Consider the following 22,033-nt stretch of genomic DNA (forward strand, 5'->3'; position numbering starts at 1 on the left):
TGGAAATCAAAAACTTTGTGTCTTATTTGTGCTACCTACTAGTTATTAAAAATCTACTGCATGTCTCAATAAAAATCTATAAACAATATTCAACTCAAGAATGAGTTTTGGTTTAGTAAAATGATTTTTACTCAATAAAGGTTTTAATGTACAATGTCTCTCACCAAAATTATGTTTTTTTCCTAGTCACATTTTCCATTTCTTAAATGTAAGGTATGGCTATAAAAGAACAAATGTAAATTAGATTTGGTCTCTTGGATCCAGATCCAAGTTTTTTCCTGTTCAACTGTGAATTTCTTGAATAATTTCAGGAAGGTATCTTCTAAAACTCCTGCAAGGGCATTCTTAGTATTCACCACAGAGTAAAGCATATGTGAGGTTTACATTAGAAACTACACTTGAAACATAGTTATTTTTCAGGAACTGAATTCAGTAAATAACATATGAGAGAAAACTAAGATGAATGACATTTGAGATCGTTTAGAGAAAATCTAATGATTATAGGAATGCAGCTTTAACCTGTTCTGTGGATATTTACTAAAGGTACATGTTACATTGGGAGATCAATTGTGAGAGTAAATTTCTTTCTTTACTGAGCTACAGCCCCATGGAGCAATAAGTACTACTAGACTTTCCATTTCATTGCTGACTTCACAGTTTTTGAAAGTCCTATGGAAAGCCTGACATAAGAAGAGAAAGAAATCAGTAATGAAAAAAGAAGTCCTAGTAGTCAGAGTTTAGGGGAAATTCCAAGCTTAATTTTTAGATCAACATTAAGCATGCAAATATCTTTTTTTTTTTTTTTGGTATATTTTATTATTGGAGTTCGATTTGCCAACATACGGTGTAACACCCAGGGCTCATCCCATCAAGTGCCCCCCTCAGTGCCCGTCACCCAGTCACCCCATTCCCCTGCCCATTCCCCCTTCCACCACCCCTTGTTCATTTCCCAGAGTTAGAGGTCTCTCATGTGCTGTCACTGTCACCCTCACTGATATTTCCTATTTTCTCTCTTTTCCCCTTTATTCCCTTTTTTTTTTTTTTTTTAAGATTTTATTTGTTTATTCATGAGAGACACAGAGAGGCAGAGGCACGGCATAGGGAGAAGCAGGCTCCATGCAGGGAGCCAGATGTGGGACTCAAAATCCCGGGTCTCCAGGATCACAACCTGGGCTGAAGGCGGCACTAAACCGTTGAGCCACCCAGGCTTCCCCCTTTATTCCCTTTCACTATTTTTTATATTCCCCAAATGAATGAAACCATGTAATGTTTGTCCTTCTCCAATTGACTTACTTCACTCAGCATTAATACCCTCTAGTTCTATCCACGTTGAAGCAAATGGTGGGTATTTGTCGTTTCTAATGGCTGAGTAATATTCCATTGTATACATAAACCACATCTTCTTTATCCATTCATCTTTCGATGGACATCTAGGCTCCTTCCAGAGTTTGGCTATTGTGGACATTGCTGCTATAAACATTGGGGTGCAGGTGTTCTGCTGTTTCACTGCATCTGTATCTTTGGGGTAAATCCCCAGTAGTGCAATTGCTGGGTCATAGGGTAGTTCTATTTTTAACTCTTTGAGGAACCTCCACACAGTTTTCCAGAGTGGCTATACCAGTTCACATTCCCACCAACAGTGCAAGAGGGTTCCCCTTTCGCCACATCCTCTCCAACATTTGTTGTTTCCTGTCTTGTTAATTTTCACCATTCTCACTGGGGTGAGAGCATGCAAATATCTTTAAAAATTCCAGGTAAGACTAAAATAGATACAAACCCATTACTGGGTAAGTCCCAAGAATTTGTATAAAGCTGACATACTATCTTTAGGAATTATAGTTGAAGATATATATAGGCTTGTGCACAGTAGTGGGGGGAGGCAGAGGGAGAGGGAGAAAGAGAATCCCAAGCAGGCTCTGCGCTCTGCAGGGAGATGATCTCCTGACCCTAAGGTCACAACTGGAGCTGAAATAAATAGTCCAATGCTTAACCAACTGAGCCACCCAGGAGCCCCTGGAGAGGTATATTCTTAAAAAGCTTTCCAATTAAGAACTTATGTGAATGTATCTGTTGTAATTCAAAAGAAATTTCAATTAGAGGCTGAAAAGAAATCAATGCTTAGATAATAAAATAAAAGCTTTAGTCTCCAGAGTATGTAGGAAACTGACCCACACAGATTTATCTGTCATTTCACAGCTTCAAGAAAAATCAGGGTAGCCCAGGTGGCTCAGGAGTTTAGCGGCGCCTTCAGCCCAGGGCTTGATCCTGGAGGCCCGGGATGGAGTCCTGTGTCGGGCTCCCTGCATGGAGCCTGCTTCTCCCTCTGCCTGTGTCTCTGCCTCTCTCTCTCTCTCTCTCTTTGTCTCTCATGAATAAATAAATAAAATCTTAAAAAAAAAAAAAAAAAGAAAAATCAACCAAGAGGACACAATCTCCAATACTGTGGGACAGGGGGGAAAAATCATCAAACTCTGACGTAAGGGGACCTTGGGTTTTAACTAGGCCAACCAGTGGTGGACAAAGTGCCTGATTATATTCATTATCAAAGGATATTTAGAGCTTCTGGGGACCACAGAGTTTTTTTTTTTTTTTTTAGTCCTAATTCACACCTTTCTGGTTAGGAAACAAGGTTAAGATTTTTGTAATGTTCCAAACAAGTAAATTTTTTTTTAAGATTTTATTTATTTATTCATGAGACAGAGAGAGAGAGAGAGAGAGGCAGAGACACAGGCAGAAGGAGAAGCAGGCTCCCTACAGGGAGCCCGATGTGGGACTGGATCCCAGGACCTGGGGATCACGCCCTGAGCCAAAGGCAGATGCTCAACCACGGAGCCACCCAGGAGCCCCCAAACAAGTAATTTTAAATTGTGTATTTTGTCTTTAAAGGTACCATGCATAAATCAGACAATAGAGTAAAGTGAAAACCGAAACAAACCAACTTGGATTAATGTAATTCTGCTATATATTAGCTGTGTGGCTGGTCTTTGCTAAGTTTCTATTTTCCTCATGCATGAAACAGAGGTAAAAGCTACTTTATAGTTAGGAATTCAAATAATAGCACAGCTATTATCATTACTACTGCTACTATTATTATATTATTGTATTATTAGTATAGATATTGTATTATTATATACTAATACTATAACATTAACAGCATTTTAAAAAACAGCCTGCTACAGGGAAATAATACTGGAATCAGAGTCTAAGATGTAACTGAGTCTTACTTGTGCCACTGCCTACCTTGTTTTATAACCACAAACTCCTCTTTATTTTTTTTAATACAAACTCCTCTTTAATTTGTCAAATAGGGGATAGAATTAGATGATCTATAAGCTCTCTTTCCAGTTATACCATTTCATGTCTCAAAATAGAAGTCATCCAAAAAAGAAAAAAAAAAAAGAGACTAAGACTGGTTAACAAAATAATGTACATAATTCAGAATCCTTAACTATTTGAAGATTTAAGGTCTATGAGAAGTGATTTTTAAAATCTTCAGACTAAAAATGAGTGACTAGTTGAAGATGGCATGCATGCATTCATTTGTTCACGAATCACCTATCAGATAGTTGCCTTGTACAAGGCACTGGAAATACAAAATGTTTAATTAAGAGATGGCACCTATTCTCAAGAAGGTCCAATTCTAGAGGAAGACAAATTTAAACAAATCACTACACTCTGGCATACCAAAGGAACTGAGAGAATCCACAAACTGCTATGAGAGCAGAGAAGAGGCTCCCAACCCCACCTAGGGACTAGCACTTAAGAAAAATTTCCCAAGGCTATGGTACCTACACCAAGTCTTATGAAGAACTAGATGGGTATGACACCTAGGCCTCAAAAGAACTCAAAGATTAGAATAATAATGGGCATTTGTCTTATTTTGTACAAACCTATTTCTCTTCAATTAGTAAGGGTTAAAAGTGAGAAATAAAAGTGGTTTCTGCATAAGCTGTTAATTATGCCTTTAAAAAATATTTTATCTAGAGCCTAACACAAGTGTAACAAAAGGTACTTAACTGATGTGTTTATGAATGGATAAATACTGAGCAATTATATATTCTAACATTCATAGTCTCTTAATTTCATATGTCCTCTTATTTGATGCACTCTGATTTTGTTACTTTGTACTCTTATTTTTCAATAATTAATTTTAACTATTGTTTTTTTAACTTCAGAAAAACAGTAATATATATGTATTGATCTCAGGATCCTATTGGCAAAAGGCTTGATATTAAACCATTTAGAATATAAAAATTATAGCTATCTCTGTGTACTATACAGATTCTTAAATTCAAAATGAAATTTTAACTTTGAAAAGTATAGGAAGAAATAACCCTTAAAATCTACCTTCAGGCATGTAAAACTTATCTTGCAGAGGTTGGTAACCACCAGAATAAAGAAATGAAAACAGGAAAATGGAGACATGCTCTTAAACTACAACATAAGAACCCAGGTATGTCCGGAAAAGCTCTGCACAATAGCTGTCAGGCATGAGATAAGTGAAAAGGGCAAATTCTTTCTTCATGCTCTAACTGTCCCATCTTTGGCCAGTGAAAGCCCCATCAATTAAGCTCGTGTGTTCTTTTGATAAAGCCTTGGTAATCCTGTATCGCTTCATCGCTTTCAGGCAAGATGTGCTAAGACCATCTTGTACATTTCTTGCCCGGGACCTGGAAGTACTGTTTTCCCATGGAACTCTGGTTGCTTTATGGGGGAAATAGTATTTGGAAAAGACAACCTGGAGGCTATGAATGTTCACTACTGCTTGTTACAGTTTTTAGGTATTTCCAAAGGACAGAGGTAGGAAATACGTGCTATTTTTAGAGAAAAATAAATCATTTCACACTGTATTCCCAAATGAAGTTAAAACTTATAGGATTTTTACTTAAAATATCTTTGACTTTATTTTTCTATCTCTTTCCTCTTCTGCTTAAAACTTTGGTTCCCAAGACAGTAACATGAATACAAAATAACTCCATGTTATAACCGTAAGACTGGCTGAATGTAGTATTGTAAGACTGTTGAATGTAGTGCAAAAAATTTTTTGTGCATGTTTTTGTCCTTAGCATACATCCCATGAGGAATATATATAGTCAAAATTCCATATTCTGAAGTCATTTAAAATAATTATTATTATAAAATAAAATAAAATAATTATTATTATTCTCCCTGTGTTTACACTATCAATCAAAATAGGGTTTTTTCCTTCAGTTTAACTGTTACAGATTGCTTTATTACTGAATTTTACTTTTGTTTTTAAATATTTTAAAATATGCACATGGTTCCAAAGTCAAAGCTATAAACAAGACTTATTCAGGAACATCTAACTTCTTTCTCTTTTGCCTCCTCCCACTGGCCTCTCCCTCCTCAGTTTTTAGTTTTTCAGTTTATTATTCCGTTAATTTTGAATCCCCATAACCTTTACTACACAAAAAAGATACACTATACACATCTGCACCTTTTTTTTTTTTTGCACCTTGTTTTTTCTAATGTATTTTGGAGAACACTCTACTGCAATGTACAATAAAGCCTTGCTTGTTCCTTTTTATTTATTTATTTATTTATTTATTTTTTTGCTTGTTCCTTTTTAAAGCTGCATCATATTCCAAGGTTGGAAGGTATTTCAGTTGCTTTTGCTATTAAAAACGAACAGTTCTGTATGCACATCATTTCATATGCAGTTTATCTATGGAACAAACTCCTTGAAATGTGATTTCTTGGTCATAGTGAGATGCAATATAGCTTTGCTAAATATTACCCAATTCCTTTCTTTATGGCTTAGACCACTTTGCATCCCCACTAGCAAAATATGTCTGTTTCCCCAAATTCTAATCAAATAAGCACTCTGTCACTCTGCCCTTTTTTTTTTTTTTTTTTTTTAGTATGGCTTAGATTTGATCGCCCAATAGTTTTCCAAGATCTCTGTGACGTATGGTCTATTACACTGTTGCCAAATCATATACAATATGCTCAGGATGGGTTTCAAATTGTTCTTCAATAAAAATAATTTGTTTAGTATCAAATAATTAATTTACCAAAACGTATACACCACAGGGCATTCTGTCTGGAATTTTGCCTTAAAGAAGTTGCAGGCTTTAATCTCTTTGTCTTCTTCCCGAGAAAAAAATGAAAGGATCCTGTCATTAGGGTTTAACTTAGGGCTTTCTAGAACACCAGCCCGAGTTCAAGTCTCTATTATCAGCAACACACAGTACGATTCCTCTCATGTCTTTTCTGTCACTTCACAGTAATTCATTCGGTTGTTCACTGAGGCCTGACACCTCACTTACCTCTTTCTCTTCCCTCTTCTCCCATTTACCTAAGCAATCACCAATATTTCTTTTCTTTTCTTTTTCATTTTAAAAATTTTATTTGAGAGAGAGTACAAGAAGGGAGTAGGGCAGAGGGGGAGGAGGAAGCAGAGTCCCTGCTGAGCAGGAAACCCTATAAGGGGCTCAATCTGCTAAGGGCAGACACTTAACCAACTGAGCCGCCCTGTTGCCCCAATCACCAAGATTTCTTACAGATCTTTCCTTAAAAGAGTTCCTGTATATTGCTCCCTTTTTAGCCAATTTCCCCTTGAGTCCTCATTCTGATTATCCAATGTGAGGACTACCGAATATTCCCTTACCCAATGTCCCAGCCTCTATCCTGTCTCTTCTCTCTGTGCCTACAGTACATCATACACTGTTGGTTTCACATCATGTTTCACACTCACTTTACCTAAATAACTCCAGGACCCACATGTTGCCCATGATTATATTTTTCAACCTATGCTCCACAGATACACTTTACTGCTGTACCAACAAAGCAGCTCCATTTTTAACTGTTCTACACATGACATTTTCTGCAAAAGATTTCACTGGGAAAAAAAGCATTCTGCAGCTAAAAACAAAATGAGAACAAAGGTGCTGGCCTACAGAATCAATTCTGTCGAACACCCAATCTGGCTTTGTTGTGGCGACTCAGTCTTCTCTTCGTCCTCTCTTTTTTTCTTTTTATTTGCTTCTCTTTATGAATGAATTTATGTATTCAAGTAGTATTTATTGAAAACCTAAGATCTACCAGGCACTATAAATCAATAAAAAAGACAAATACCAGCATTCATAAAATCTACAGCCAGATGAGACAGACTGGCAATGACAATGAAATATGCTAAATTCTCTCAAGAGAAAAAAATTCTACACATAATAAGGGAAGTGAGAACCCTCTCCAATCCTGAGTTCACAAAGTGTAAAAGAATAAAGAGTGTCCAGTACAGAGGGCTATAGGGGATGATCCAGTAGTCTCTCAGGGAAAACACTAAGCTTAATTAAAGCAAGAATGTAAAAGAAATATGAAAATGTTGGAGGATAAAGAGAATTTGTTCATTGTGGACAGAATTTCACAGGGCACAGTGAAAAGCTTTGAGAGGGAAAGATATGATATAAGGCTAAGTTGAGGGCAGCCCCGGAGGCGCAGTGGTTTAGCACCGCCTGCAGCCCAGGGCGTGATCCTGGAGACCCGGATCGAGTCCCACATCGGGCTCCTTGCATGGTGCCTGCTTCTCCCTCTGCCTGTGTCTCTGCCTCTCTCTCTAGCTGTGTCTCTATGAATAAATAAATAAAATCTTTAAAAAAAAAAAAAAGGCTAAGTTGAAGGGAGAACATATAGTCAGGATAAGTGATGTGAGAAGTTCTATCTTGAGTAGAGACCCAAAAAAAGCGGACATGTAAGGAATCATAGGTTTAATGGGTTACGAGGTTACCTCTTACAGAGATGAGACAGATGATGAGGGTGGACGGCACTCTAGCTCATCAGGATTCATCTGTGGTACAGACAGATGACTTTTCTCATCTGCATAAGGAGATTATCTGGTGGATGAGAAGACTTAAGTCTCTCTGAATGTAGCCATTTGTGACCTGAATTGATACTATAGATTCTAGTGAAAAAAGTTCCAGGCTTGAGCCTTCAGACATACAGTTCTAGACTCCTGAGAGCCTATGTGTCATTAGGCTCCCAAAGGGTGAACAATAGGACATTTTCTTAGTATGCTATTCAGAGGCCTACAGGGTGCTATGTATACAGTATAAATTTTATAAGTATTCTGGAAGGAACAAATAATATCCTTCATGGTAGAAAGTATCCCAAATTATCCTTAATGACCAATTAATTTACCTGAATCCAGACTGCTTGAATTTTACATCTCAATCTGACACTAGCTGGGACCCTGGGCAAATCAATTAACCTAAATGTGCCTCAGTTTCTTTATCTATAAAACAATAATGACAAGAATACCTACCTCAAAGGGTTTTTGTGAGGGCTGAATGAATTAAAACATGTCAAGTGTTTAAAACAATGCCTGGTACACAGAAAACCCCTTCTTGGGCATTATTTTCATAGAACATGAGATCATTAGCTTTGTGAGGCCTTTTACTACTTACTAAACAGCACAATGAGTACATTAACTACTTCTTCAAATTTCAACCATCACTTACAGCTGGTCTATGAAGATATTGCTTACCTGGATCAAAATTATCACCAAATATTCTCTTGGCAGGGATCTTCAGGGCCATAGCAGGAAATTGTTTCTTTAACTAGAGTATTAAAAAATAACATTAAATGAACTTAATTTTCTAAGTCTTCTAGTTATATATATACCAAGAAAAATTATAATGTGATTTTCAAGAAAATCCATCATAACACGTATGTTTAGGTATATATGATCAAATACATACTATATTAAATTATAGCAATAAAATCATAGCCTGACTAATCATCTTTTTTTTTAAGATTTTTATTTTATTCATTCATGAGAGACAGAGAGAGAGAGGCAGAGACACAGGCAGAGGGAGAAGCAGGCTCCACGCAGGGAGCCCGACACAGGACTGGATCCCGGGTCTCCAGGATCACACCCTGGGCTGAAGGCGGCACTAAACCACTGAGCTACCAGAGCTGCCCTAATCATCCTATTTTGTCCCAACAGAACACTTAGTATCTTTGTGACCCTGGATAAGTTACTTAACATCTCTGTGCTTCAGTTTTCTTGTCTGTAAAATGGAGATTATTTTAGCACTTAGATGAGAATCTGGAGTATAAGCTTTGAATACGTTACCACTTATTACCTCAAGAGAAGCTGTGATCTTTGTGTTCTTTCTATATGAACAGACTGATCATTGTTTTTTTTTTTTTTTTAAGATTTTATTTATTTATTCACGAGAGACACAGATTGAGAGAGAGGCAGAGACAAAGGCAGAGGGAGAAGCAGGCTCCATGCAAGGAGCCGATGTGGGACTGGATCCCGGGACTCCAGGATCACGCCCTGGGCCAAAGGCAGGCGCCAAACCGCTGAGCCACTCAGGGATCCCTGACCATTGTTTTCTAAGAAAGCTGATGAATTTTGCTTCCAAAACCCTCTGCTCTAGCCTACCCCTTATTAATATTTTAATACATTATTTTATCAGATTTGCTTATCCCTAGACAAAGAACTTGGCTCTGAAGACATTAAATCTGGGGCAGTAAAGTCATTAATGGGTTAATGCTTATTTTTATTATAAGCTTGATGTCAAAAAAACCACACACACACACACACACACACACACACACGCAAACTATATATCCAACTACCAACTGTCAGGAAATACAAAGAATAGAAGAATGTATTAATCACTCTACACCATGAGTATGTGGTCAGCAAAACCCAGACCAAAGAATCTGTAGAGAAATGACCCTGCTTTTTCAACAAAAAATTGTAAAGGAAAGAAAAGAAAGGGGAAGGGGGAAACTTTGCGACATAAAGACACTTCATAGATTTATCAACCAGTCATATAAACACACAAATATTTGGTATTAAAATGTTACTGTTGTTTTTAGATGTGATAATAAATACTCTCTATGTGTATTTTCAAAGAATTTTTATCTTTTTAGAGATGTGTACTAAAGTATTTACAGATAAAATGATATGAAGTCTAAAATTTGCTTCAAAATTACAGTGGGTAAGGAGGGAACTGAAACAAGAATGGCCATGTATCTGGAATTGTGGCAGCTGGATGGTAAATTAGATTATTTTCTATGTTTGTACTATTCTGTTTCTGTATATGTGCAATAATTTCTACAATTAAAAATTTTCAAATGCAAACTATACTCATAAAAATACATTTATATGGACAATAGTGTCTACAGACTGGATATTTTTTGTTTTTTCTTTTACTCTAAAAGGAGCACAGAGGAAGAACCTATGTTTTCAAACTTAGGGAAATCCAAGCCAGGTTTAACCTCACTTCTGTGGTTTCATAGAACACAGCTGATACTGTTCCCCTGGTTTTTGCTCTGTCCCTCACCACAGGAGACAGAATTAGTAGTTACAGAAAAAGAAGCAGACAGAGAAAATGAAGAAATAAGAAAAAGGGGAATAAAGGAAGAGAAATACAGGAAAAGTGAGGGGGAAGGATAATAAAAATTCAACTATATATTAAGAAAAAATTTCTGCAAAAAGCATAAGATGGAATATTTGATAGAAAAAAAATGAAAGTGATCATGGTGCAGGAGGGTAGGGTACCCCAAAACAAACCATTCTACTTTACCTTTACACTTAAGAGATACTCAAATATTAACACCCTATCTAATTAATCTCTAGCTAGCTATTTATTTATAGATTTATTTAGTTATTTAGTTATTTGAGAGACAGAGAGAAAGAGTGAGTACATGCACAAGTGGGCAGGGGGAGGCAGGGAGAGGCAGCGGGAGAGGGAGAAGCAGGCTCCTCCCTGAGCAGGAAGCTCAATGCTGGGCTTGATTCCAGAACTCCAGGTTCATGACTTAAGCTGAAGGCAGACGCCTAACCAACTGAGCCACCTAGGCACCCAGGCATCCCTAATCTCTAGCTATTTAAATCATGAAACCATCATTAACATGAGGATGGCTTTTCACTCAAGCAAGATCTCCACATTGCCAAGTTTTTAGATGACATCCCCTTCATTCCTCCTTCTTATAAACAGCTCTACAGAAGGAAATGTTTAGAAGGTAAATCTGGCTCACTTAATCTTTTTAAGCAAAATACAAAAAGAAATTTCAGCTTTTCAGTTATTAATAGTTCACTGAACAAAATTTAATCTTATTTCTCTAGGAAGTTCATATAAACTGTCTCTGTATGCATGTGTTATAGTACCATCATGATAACTATGATCAAACCGGTACAATTCTCAAAAAGTGCTGATCATGTATATAAATGTATCCAAGAATTTCAAATAGAGTTGGCAATTCAACCTTTACCCAGCCTCTAATATAAACTTTTTTTTTCAATATAAACTAATTTTTAAAAATCACTCAACATTATAGGGGAGTCTGGGTCAATTAAGCATCCAACTCTTGATCTCAGCTCAGGTCTTGATCTTGGGGTCGTGAGTCTAAGCCCCATGTTGGGCTCCACACAAGGTATGGAGCCTACATAAAAATAAATAAGTAAATTTAAAAAAATCATTCAACATTACAGAATATATTCTCATGTACAAATTCTTTTTGGCTATTATTATATTTCAAAAGTGTGACTTTACTTACAGTCAAAAAAAGACTGTCTCAATATCCTTTGATTAAGCAATTTAAAAATATGTATTAAGTTCAGTTACATATGCATTAAAGAAAAATTAAAGTACAGAAAAAAATACAGTAAAAATACTACAGTTATCCCTAAGTAGTAACATATTATGGGTGATTTTTAAATTTAAACACTTTTATTTTCCTCCATACTCCAGATTTTCTAGAATACATATTAATTTTACATAGAAATAAATGGCCATTTAAAAAACTGCAGTATTATTTTAAAAGTTCAATTTTAACTTGCAAAGCATTTGAATATTATTTGGAAGAAAAACAGACACAGTGAAATGCTAAATAGAAATTAATCAGAAGCCTTACTTTTGTGCATTAGCAAAACATGGAATGTTGTACAGCTAGAAATCTGATTAATTCTGGCCCATTTTACGAAATAACTTATCTCTTAACTGAGGTATGCTTAACTTCCTCCATATTTAAAGTATCTTACAGATGGTGAGTCACAGACTTATGTATCTATTTAACCCTATTTTTTTTTTTTTAATTTTTATTTATTTATGATAGTCACAGAGAGAGAGAGAGAGACGCAGAGACACAGGCAGAGGGAGAAGCAGGCTCCATGCACCGGGAGCCTGATGTGGGATTCGATCCCGGGTCTCCAGGATCGCGCCCTGGGCCAAAGGTAGGCGCCAAACCGCTGCGCCACCCAGGGATCCCCCTATTTAACCCTATTTTTAAGGTCAAGATACAGGATTAAGAAAATTGAAAAAAATTATCTTCTTAAATATGAAACAATTTTTTTCTAAGGGATGCATGGTAATCTGCCATTTATTAAATAATGATATAAGGATATTCCTATTTATTCTTAGGGCAGAAAAAATTTAAATTTGGGATTTGAAGCATAATTACTTTTTTTCTTAACTGAAGTAAAGCTTGAATCCAGAGCTCTCTTAATAATCTAAGGTCTATAATGACCAACACAGATGGTGTTCTTTGTCCTCCTAGGTATATGTGACTAATACATGCACAACACTGAACAATAATACACAAACACTGGTCACTGTATAGAATTGACCCGATGTGTTTCAATGACCATGGTGCTCTTGCTTCTTACTTTAGACAGTACTTGTAATTCCAAACACTGGATTAAAATTAATATTTAATATGTGAATTTTGAATATATAAGAGTAGGTTTTACAAATTTAAATAATTAATGACCCCTTACTTATCACCCCCCACCCTCCAGTAACTGTCAGAACTTACAAAAGTCCGTATTCATTTTAGTTGAGTTGGTTACTTAAAATCCAGAACCAAAGACTTAACTCCAACCAAAAATGAAACTATGGAAGGAAGGTAAGCTTTTAACAAACATTTAGATCTAAATCTAGTTGCTGGTCATTTAACCAGAAATAACATGATGACTAACAATTATTAGAGAGGCAGCAGAAAGAATTTATTTCTAATATTCTGACATTAAATGTATTTTAAGTTGCACGTCTAGGGATCCCTGGGTGGCGCAGAGGTTTAGCGCCTGCCTTTGGCCCAGGGCGCGATCTTGGAGACCCGGGATCGAATCCCACGTCGGGCTCCCCGCATGGAGCCTGCTTCTCCCTCTGCCTGTGTCTCTGCCTCTCTCTCTGCCCCCCTCTCTCTCTCTGTGTGTGACTATCATGAATAAATAAATAAAATCTTTAAAAAAAAATAAGTTGCACGTCTAGTGTTTGTATCTTTAAGAGTTTACTTGGAAAGAGGATTGTTATCCTCTCTCCACCCTTTTTTGTAGGAATTCCAAAGTTAGGATGCTTCTGAAGACTCTGTTACCCTTTTCTGCTTATATATATGAGTAGAAATATTTAATCACTCAAAGAAATCTTTTTTGGGGTGCCTGGGTGGCTCAGTTGGTTAAGCATCTGCCTTCAGCTCAGGTCATGGTCTCAGTGTCCTGGGACTGAGCCCTGCCTCAGGTTTCCTGCTCAGTGGGGAGTCTGCTTCTCCTCCCTCTGTCCCTCCCCTGCTCAAGCATGTGTGCTCTCTCTCTCCCAAATAAATAAATAAAATCTTAAAAAAAAAAAATCTCTCTTATTTGCAAGTTTTCTCAGGTGTTTTATTCTTTTTTTTTAAGTTTTATTTAAGTAGTCTCTATACCTAATATAGGTCTTGAACTTAAAATCCTAAGATCAAGAGTTGCACACTCTTCCAACTGAGCCAGCCAGACACCCTCAGGTGTCTTGTTTTAAATAAAAATCCTGCAGACTGACATTTACTTACAGTATTGTAAAGCTTATCAAACTCCGCATATCTCCTGAAGACAAACCACTCACTCCTACCCACTGAGACCAGAACTTTATAAACCTGTGGAAATAAAAAACAGTATAATAAAACTTGATTGCAAAAATAAAATTCATTAGTGATTTAATAGGTGAATAACCTGTTTTTATTCTCATAAAACTGATACTAGACATTCATGTTTATACATGATTCTCTAAAATACATAAAGATATCGGCTGAAAGACTTAGTCTTCTTGAAAGGAGATTTTTATATTTTTAGGAGACATTTCATTTTTAAAATGTTAAGAAATAGTTCCATATATTTCAAGAGAATAACACAGTGAACACCTGTGAACTCATTCAGATGTTCTGAATTCTAACATTTTGCCATTCTTATTTCATACTTTTTCCCCCAAAATTACATTATAGATTGAATTGATGCCATTCTCCTCTCTTCTTCTTCAGCAATAACCATTATCCTGAAATTATAAAGCATTTTCAAAAGGATGCCTAGCACATAGTAAAGACTCAGTTATTAGTTCTCTTTCCAGGTCATCTTGTACACAGTATTTTTCACACTAGGAATTTATCCTCAGACTTCCTACTACCATCTTTCATGTGTTTAATATTTTCATATATACATAACTCCATATAACCATAGTCAAGAACAAGTAAGAAGAACAAACATTACAATCCCTAGAATATACATGAGAAAATGATGGCCCAAAAAAAGCTGAAAAACTTGCTCAAATTCACAGACTTATGAGACTGAAATTTAAATCTTCTAACCCTTCAAGTACTACAACCAGTATCAAATCAACAATTATAATACAGAATTCTCTTAATTCATCCCATCCCATATTCTCAGAGTATAATTCAACATAGTATTGTAGAGAAAAGGGTTTGGGACCCCAATGGTCTGTGCCATTTCTTTTTTTCTTTTTTAAAGATTTGAGAGAGAGAAAGAGAAAGAGAGAGAAGCACACAGAGTGGGGAGAGGCAGAGGGAAAGGGAGAGAGTCTTAAGCAGATGCTATACTGAGCAAGAAGCCCAATGAGGGGCTTGATCCCGCAACCCTGAGATTATGACCTGAGCTGAAACCCAGAGTCAGACACTTAACCAACTGCAGGGGAAAGGGACAAATAACAACAATCCAGTTTTTTGATGAAAAACTCACTGATATATGATTTGGGTTAGGAATTATAGAGATAGGAATTACTTTGGGGTTTATAGTACAGTTGTCCACAGTCTACTAGACAACATAGAGTAAACATAGAGTTTTATTTTTAGAAGATGGGCATACAAATATGTATACACTATCCTTTCCCATAAAAGATAGAAAGCTACATTCACAAACTTATAGTTAGATAATATGGTGAAGAAAGCACCTCTCTGATACTGTATGTGATTATAACATACAAATTTTATAGCACTATGTAAGATATGATCACATTAACAAATGCACATTGAGAATGTAAAGCCACAGTCCTCTGCGAGAGGAAGAATAAAGTCTCACCTGGAAGGGAAACAAAGGTCTTGGTATCAATCACCTGAGTTAAGTGATGAATTACTTACACTGAAAAAAAAGAGCACTCAGGCACTCTACATGAGCTACATGTGGTGGTGGGTGGTAATATGGCACTTCTGGTCTTAACCAAGAAGGCATCAAGTTGTCTTACAGGAAGCTATTGGATATATGATACCAGATTTGTTTGTAAGATGACACTACTCACAAGGAAAGAATGCAGAAGTAGAGGATAAAGCAGCTGGTCAAGGTGCCAATGAAGCTGTACCATCTAAGATTAGACTACAGATTTATCTCATAGAGTACTCAGGATCAGATAGGACTGGAAGCAGGACTGCTATCAAAGGATCAGAAACCTAAGTTTAGATGATTGCAAGCTTCTTCAGTTATTTATGCTGGCTTCCTAGTTGTGGTAAAGTGGCTTCCCGTGGTTACCCAAGTAGAGCCAAGACAAGAACCCACAAATGGGTTCCAGATTGAAGCAGCTCTGCTGCAAATACGTTTATAGGAACTAAGATAAAGCCACCTGAAGTTACTAATCAGCACTATGACTTATGAACAAGGGCCTATTTTTTTTTTAAAGACTTTATTTATTTAGGAGAGAGAGCACGAGCAACCAGGGGGAGGGGCAGAGGAGAAGCAGACTCCCTGCCAAGCAGGGAGCCCAATAAGGGGTTCAATCCCAGGACCCCAGGATCACAACCTGAGCCGAATGCAGACACTTAACCAACTAAGCCATCCAGGTGCCTCAAGCAAGGGTTTATTAAGTCAGTTCTAATAAAACACCAAGAGGTAAAAACAAACTCTTCAAATTTTAAAAAACACTTTCATTTGCCAAAGAAGCACAAGAATTCACAGAAAGCAGTACAATGCTTATTACAATATAAAATTACTTGTTTTTTATTTTTTTAAAAGATTTTATTTATTTATTCATGAGAGACACAGAAAGAGAGAGAGAGAGGCAAAGACACAGGCAGAGGGAGAAGCAGGCTCCATGCAGGGGCCCCAATATGGGACTCGATCCCAGGACTCCAGGATCACACCCTGGGCTGAAGGCAGGCGCTAAACCGCTGAGCCACTCAGGGATCCCTACTTGTTTTTTTAAAAAAGATTTTATTTATTTAAGAGAGCACGCATGCACAAGCATGAGCAGGGGAAGGAGCAAAGGAAGCAAGCTCCCTGCCAAGTAGGGAGTCAGATGTGGGGCTCGATCCCAGGACTCCAGGATCATGATCTGAGCCTGATGCTTAACTAACTTAGCCCCCTGGGAGCCCCAAAATTATGTTTTTTTTAAGTATTTCCTTATTTCCTATCTTACCCTACCAGAATCTAAGTTCCTTGAGAGGAAGGGCTGTATCATTCTTGCTACCTACCATATCCCATGTCTAGAACAGTACCTACATGACACAGAAACTCAATGACAATTTGTTGAATGGATTAATGAAAGTATAATTGAGACTTGATTTAAGACATCATAGAAGGCAATGCATCTCTCTGTTAGAAGCTTCACAGTATAGATCTATATAAAAGATAACTAGAGTACAAAAATACTAGCAAATAGCAAATAATACAACATCTATTTATGTTCCCAAGTATGACACAGGCATCTGGGACCTGCTGAAGCTCAACACAGAGTCTGTGTTGGGTAAGGTGGAGTCTGTGTTGACTAGAACTGAGGTTCTTTTTTTTTAAGATTTTATTTATTTATTCATGAGACACACACAGAGAGAGGCAGAGACCTAGGCAGAGGGAGAAGCAGGCTCCTTGCAGGGAACCCGATGTGGGACTTGATCCTGGACCCCAGGACCATGCCCTGAGCCAAAGGCAGACGCTAAACCGCTGAGCCACCCAGGCGTCCCCTAGAACTGAGGTTCTTGAGGACTTCTCTGTAGCAATCAGTAACTAACATGTGAACTTAGTATTACTTTTCATTCAACATCAATTCAACAAGTACTTTTTAATATCCATCTCTGTTCTGGGTACTGATAAAGCAATAGTGAGGGAAGTTCTTATTTCAAAGTCCCTTGCATTCTAGTCTATTCTAGTAATAAATAAACACAAAATGTGTCAGGTAGTGATAATGCTATTAAAAAATTAAATAGGGTAGGGGCACTTCAGTAGCTCAGTTAAGCATCTGACTCTTGATCTCAGCTCAGGTCTTGATCTCAGAGTTGTGAGTTCAAGCCCTGCACTGGACTCCATGCTAGGTGTGGAGCCTATACTAAAAAAAAACCAGGGGGATGCCTGGGTGGCTCAGTTGGTTAAGCATCCATCCGACTTGTATTTTTTAAAGATTTTATTTATTATTTATGCATGAGAGACACAGAGAGAGAGAGAGAGAGAGAGAGAGAGAGAGAGAGAGAGGCAGAGACAGGCAGAGACACAGGCAGAGGGAGAAGCAGGCTCCATGCAGGGAGCCTGACGTGGGACTCGATGGAGGGCAGCGCTGGTGGCCCAGCAGTTTAGTGCCACCTTTGGCCCAGGGCGTGATCCTGGAGACCCAGGACTGAGTCCTGTGTCGGGCCCCCTGCATGGAACCTGCTCCTCCCTCTGCCTGTGTCTCTGCCTTTCTCTCTCTCTCTCATGAATATATAAAATATTTAAAAATTATTAATTAATTAAAATTAAAATTAAAAAAAAGATTAAATAAGGTAAGCAGGACAGAGAGTGGAAACAGTAGGATGGGGTGTTAAGATACTATTTTATAAAGTATGGTCAGAAAAAGCATCTCTACAAAGGCAACATTTGATAATCTGAAGCAAGGAAATGAATAAGGTGATCTGGAGAGGGCCTTTGAGTATGCAGGGGACAGCTGTGGGACAGGTGAGTAAGAGTGATGTTATAGGCTTCCCTGCACCTTTCACAAAAGGCAAAAAAATACCTCTACCAAGAAAAGTACATGGACAGTGAGATAACCCACTGCCTATATTTGCTATATTTGAACTTCCATTAAATTTGGCAAGAGCGGGCACCTGGGTAGTTCAGTGATTAAGCGTCTGCCTTTCGCTCAGGTCATGATCCTGAGGCCCTTGGACCAAGCCCCACATCAGGCTCCCCCCAGGGAGCTTGCTTGTCCCTCTGCCTGTGTCTCTACCATTATCTCTCTCTCATGAATAAATAAATAAAATCTTTAAAAAAATTGATATGAGGCTATGCCCTTGAAGGAGAGAATGCTCACAGGTAAAAAAAATAATTAAAAAAAAAAAAAAGAGAGAGAGAGAGAGAGGGAAGGAAAAAACCTTCACACACACTCCACTATTTTACTGAGGTATATGGACCTCTTGTTTACCATCAATGTGATGTTTCTAAGACTTCCTTATAAGATTATGGAATAAATGCACAATGCTTAAGATACTGCTGTAATAGACACAGAGCAGAGGCAAATGGCCAGATACAATGCAGTCTCTACTTTGGGCTTTGGTATAGGATGTGGAGGTACATTTATTAAGAAACAGAGAACAGAGGACAGAAGAAGGGAGGTTATTTCCAGCTCCTTAACTGGGATTCTGGGAGAAAAGTGTCATTTGGGGCTCCAGCCCCACCTAGTTAAGAAGGGAGACTGGAGTAGTCAGACCAAAGGGTTCAGTTTAACTCCTCAATTTTCCATTGTGACATGAACTCTGAGTTGAAAGTCATTTGTCATGGGATGCACCTGGCAGGAGACAGGAGATCCCCAAGTCAGAGGCTGAGGTAGACCACTTGAGTCAAGAGCAGTGAAAGCAATGGCAGAGCCTCAGTAGGGTCAACAGCCATCAAGAGCTAAGGAAAGCTGAGTCAGCAGTGAGTCACCACCACTGTGGCCAAGCCAATGAAGAACAGATCACAAATCAGTTGATCGACTGTAGATGCCAGCAATGAATGCCAACAAAATGTCCAGGGCTAGATCAGGTCAACCACAGCTGGCTGTCTGCCAGACCAGTCACTCTACACCTGGGACAACAAAGATCTAGAGAGCTAACAAAAATACAAGAGCCTTCGGCAGGCCACCATGAAGTCAGTCACTGACTCGACAAAATACCATGAAAGGGGACACCTCTCTACCCATAAACTGCAACATCAAATTGGAGAAGTGTGTGTTCAAGTGGGAGAAAGAGAGCAGAATGAAGACAGCCCAAGCATTTTAACTTAAAGGAACTGCTTAAATTTTAGCTTGAAGTAAGTGTTATACAGAATTGGCTTAATTTCTTCATAGCACTCAGCAGGTGGGAGCTTACAAGGAAAAGCAGATCAGTTACAGACAAGATAACTGATACTGTTTCAGGGGGAGGAGGGCAGGCGATCTGGGAATGTACACACAAACAGGACTACTGGAACTAAATACAGCATGCTTCATTACACTAATTAGAAAAATGGCTACTCTCCAATAATAGTCACTGATACAATGATCCAGCAAACATTCATTGTCTTTATTCTTTATTGTTCTATAGTAATACTACCATGATAAAAAGTAAAATTAGAGATCGACTTTGCCTTTCAGGTAAAAAAAAAACCTTTCAGGTGGAAAAAAAAAGATAAAATACTGGATTAAACATTTTTTTAAAACTGAGGTATAAAATGATTAATGTCATAAGAAAGATGCTGTGGAAATTACAGACAGTGGTTCTTAATATGGGATCAATGACTTCTGGAGTCCATTAACCTGACAATGCATGCAAAATTGCAAGCATGTTTGTAGATCATTGTGTTTGCACATTTTCTGGTGAGAGGATCTATTAGGGTTCCAAAAGCTTCTCCAAGGGTAAAGAGGGAAAAGTCTGAAAAGGAAACTATATTCTGTTACAGTACAAAGGGACGACTGTGGAGGATATATCATTTGAAAGATAAGTAAGGTCTGGATATGTGGAAACATGGGGAGGATGTTCTGGTTAAGGAAGAACAAAAGGAGAAATGGAAATATTCTCTATTCCATTGTCCTCCATATGCTTTTTTTTTTTTTCTCCATATGCTTTATATTACATACTTACAGTAAACCTCTTCTTCTTCTCTCTGTGTTCATCAGAGCTGGGAATGCTTACACTTGGGCAGCTTTCTTTGTAGTCCATGGTATAATCCCTTTGGGTTTATTGCCTCAAAAGGACACCAAAAAATGAGTCCGAAGAAATAGCAGAGGACAAACACAGCTAGCTAATCCAAAATATAAAACCTCTTGAGGTAATATTCAAATTCCATCATGCAACCTTAATGAACAGGAAAAAAAAAAAAGAAAAAAAAACACGGATTAGCAAAATAATCTAAAAAAACCCAATGATTTGTCATTATTCACAGGACTCATTTTATGCTTATTCTGGGAGGAATTTACATTTGATCATATGTCTCAGCCCAGGTTAGAGATATAGTTTCTCTTATGCCCCATCAATAGCTAAATCACAATCAAACATGTGCATCCCATCTACCTTCTCTCGCTACTAAGAAATTCATATGGACTAACCCAACTTTCACCTAAAAGGGTTCTATTCTGTTAGATTTCAAGCAAGGTTTTTCAAAGTATGTTTTTCAACTTTTTTTTTTAAGTTTATTCATTTAAGTAATCTCTACACCCAAGGTGGAGCTTGAACTCACGACCCTGAGATTAAGAGCTACGTACTCTTCCGACTGAGGCAGCCAGGCACCCCTAAAGTGTGTTTTTCAGACTTTTTGCATCAAGATGAGGTGAAGCCTGCTTCAGATTAGGATCCTATATAGTGGTAAGTAACTATTTACTTCCATTTTACATGTGAGGCAACTGAGACATGGAAACCTTAAATAAATTTGCCTATCCAGGATTTGAACCCAGGCTGTGTGGCTCCAGTCTGGACTCTTAAGCATTGTGCTATGCTATACATTCTAACAACTTTGGATAATTCTTCTGTACTGGACCCCTGATCAGAGATATTATAGATCTTCATAGAGAACAAATACAATTATGTTAATCTTATCATTCACCCAAGGACAAAGGGCTCGAAATGTCAAACTGAAGTCACTTCTGCTACACATATCAACCCAGACTCTCCACTGATACCAAATAACACCCATTAAGGAATTAGTTTGCCAGTTTCCCTGGTAACTAATTTTAGGAAGTCATTCTGAGAGATATAATAATTATAAATAAATTATATTCAAGTAATGACTTCAAATATCTATTAGGAGGCATTGAATATTCAGGTATAGTGAGTTTTAATCGATTAAAAGGGCACTTCCTCGGTTTAGCGCCGCCTTTGGCCCAGGAGATCCCGGATCGAGTCCCACATCAGGCTCCCTGAATGGAGCCTGCTTCTCCCTCTGCCTGTGTCTTTGGCTCGCGCTCTCTCTCTCTCTCTCTCTCTCTCTCTCTCTGTCTCTCCTGAATAAATAAATAAAATCTTAAAAAAAAAAAAAACTTCAAAATAAAAAAAAGGGTGCTTCCTTTGAGATTATTCAAAACCTACTTTTCTGGATTTGATGCTGGAAATGCAGTCAAGAAAGACTTATACATAGTTGAATTAGCTGTCAAAAAAACACAGAAATGTAACTGGCACTCCTCCTAAGAGTGTCCCATAAAAGCAGCTAGCTTTTTTCAGCTCCCCAGTAGACCAGCCACCTGATCAAAGTCTTGCCCTGCAGTCCCAGAGCTTTACTGCTAAAGAATCACAGCGGATGGAAATTAAGCTCTTCTAATGCAGATGAACTTGTCCAGGAATCCCAGACCCGTATCAGCCCATTCTCCATCTGTGGCAGAAGTGACAAGAGGGTGAA

At 37.8% G+C, this 22,033-nt stretch overlaps 1 protein-coding gene across 6 annotated transcripts in view; it reads right to left on the minus strand.

Annotated features, from left to right (window-relative positions):
- Window positions 1-22,033, minus strand: part of LOC121498550 (serine/threonine-protein kinase Sgk3) — a 171,263-nt gene that overhangs the window by 43,402 nt on the left and 105,828 nt on the right. For all 6 annotated transcript variants that reach the window (XM_041768557.1, XM_041768555.1, XM_041768558.1 and 3 more), the window contains exons 2-4: window positions 20,287-20,499; window positions 13,798-13,881; window positions 8,504-8,576 (exon numbers count right to left, since the gene is read on the minus strand). In XM_041768557.1, the coding sequence (XP_041624491.1) occupies window positions 8,504-8,576; window positions 13,798-13,881; window positions 20,287-20,364 (235 nt within the window). In that variant the 5' untranslated portion in view covers window positions 20,365-20,499. The remainder of the gene's footprint in view (window positions 1-8,503; window positions 8,577-13,797; window positions 13,882-20,286; window positions 20,500-22,033) is intronic.

The sequence above is a fragment of the Vulpes lagopus genome, chromosome 9 (genome assembly GCF_018345385.1).
Source record: "Vulpes lagopus strain Blue_001 chromosome 9, ASM1834538v1, whole genome shotgun sequence".
In the NCBI taxonomy this organism is placed as follows: Eukaryota; Metazoa; Chordata; class Mammalia; order Carnivora; family Canidae; genus Vulpes; species Vulpes lagopus.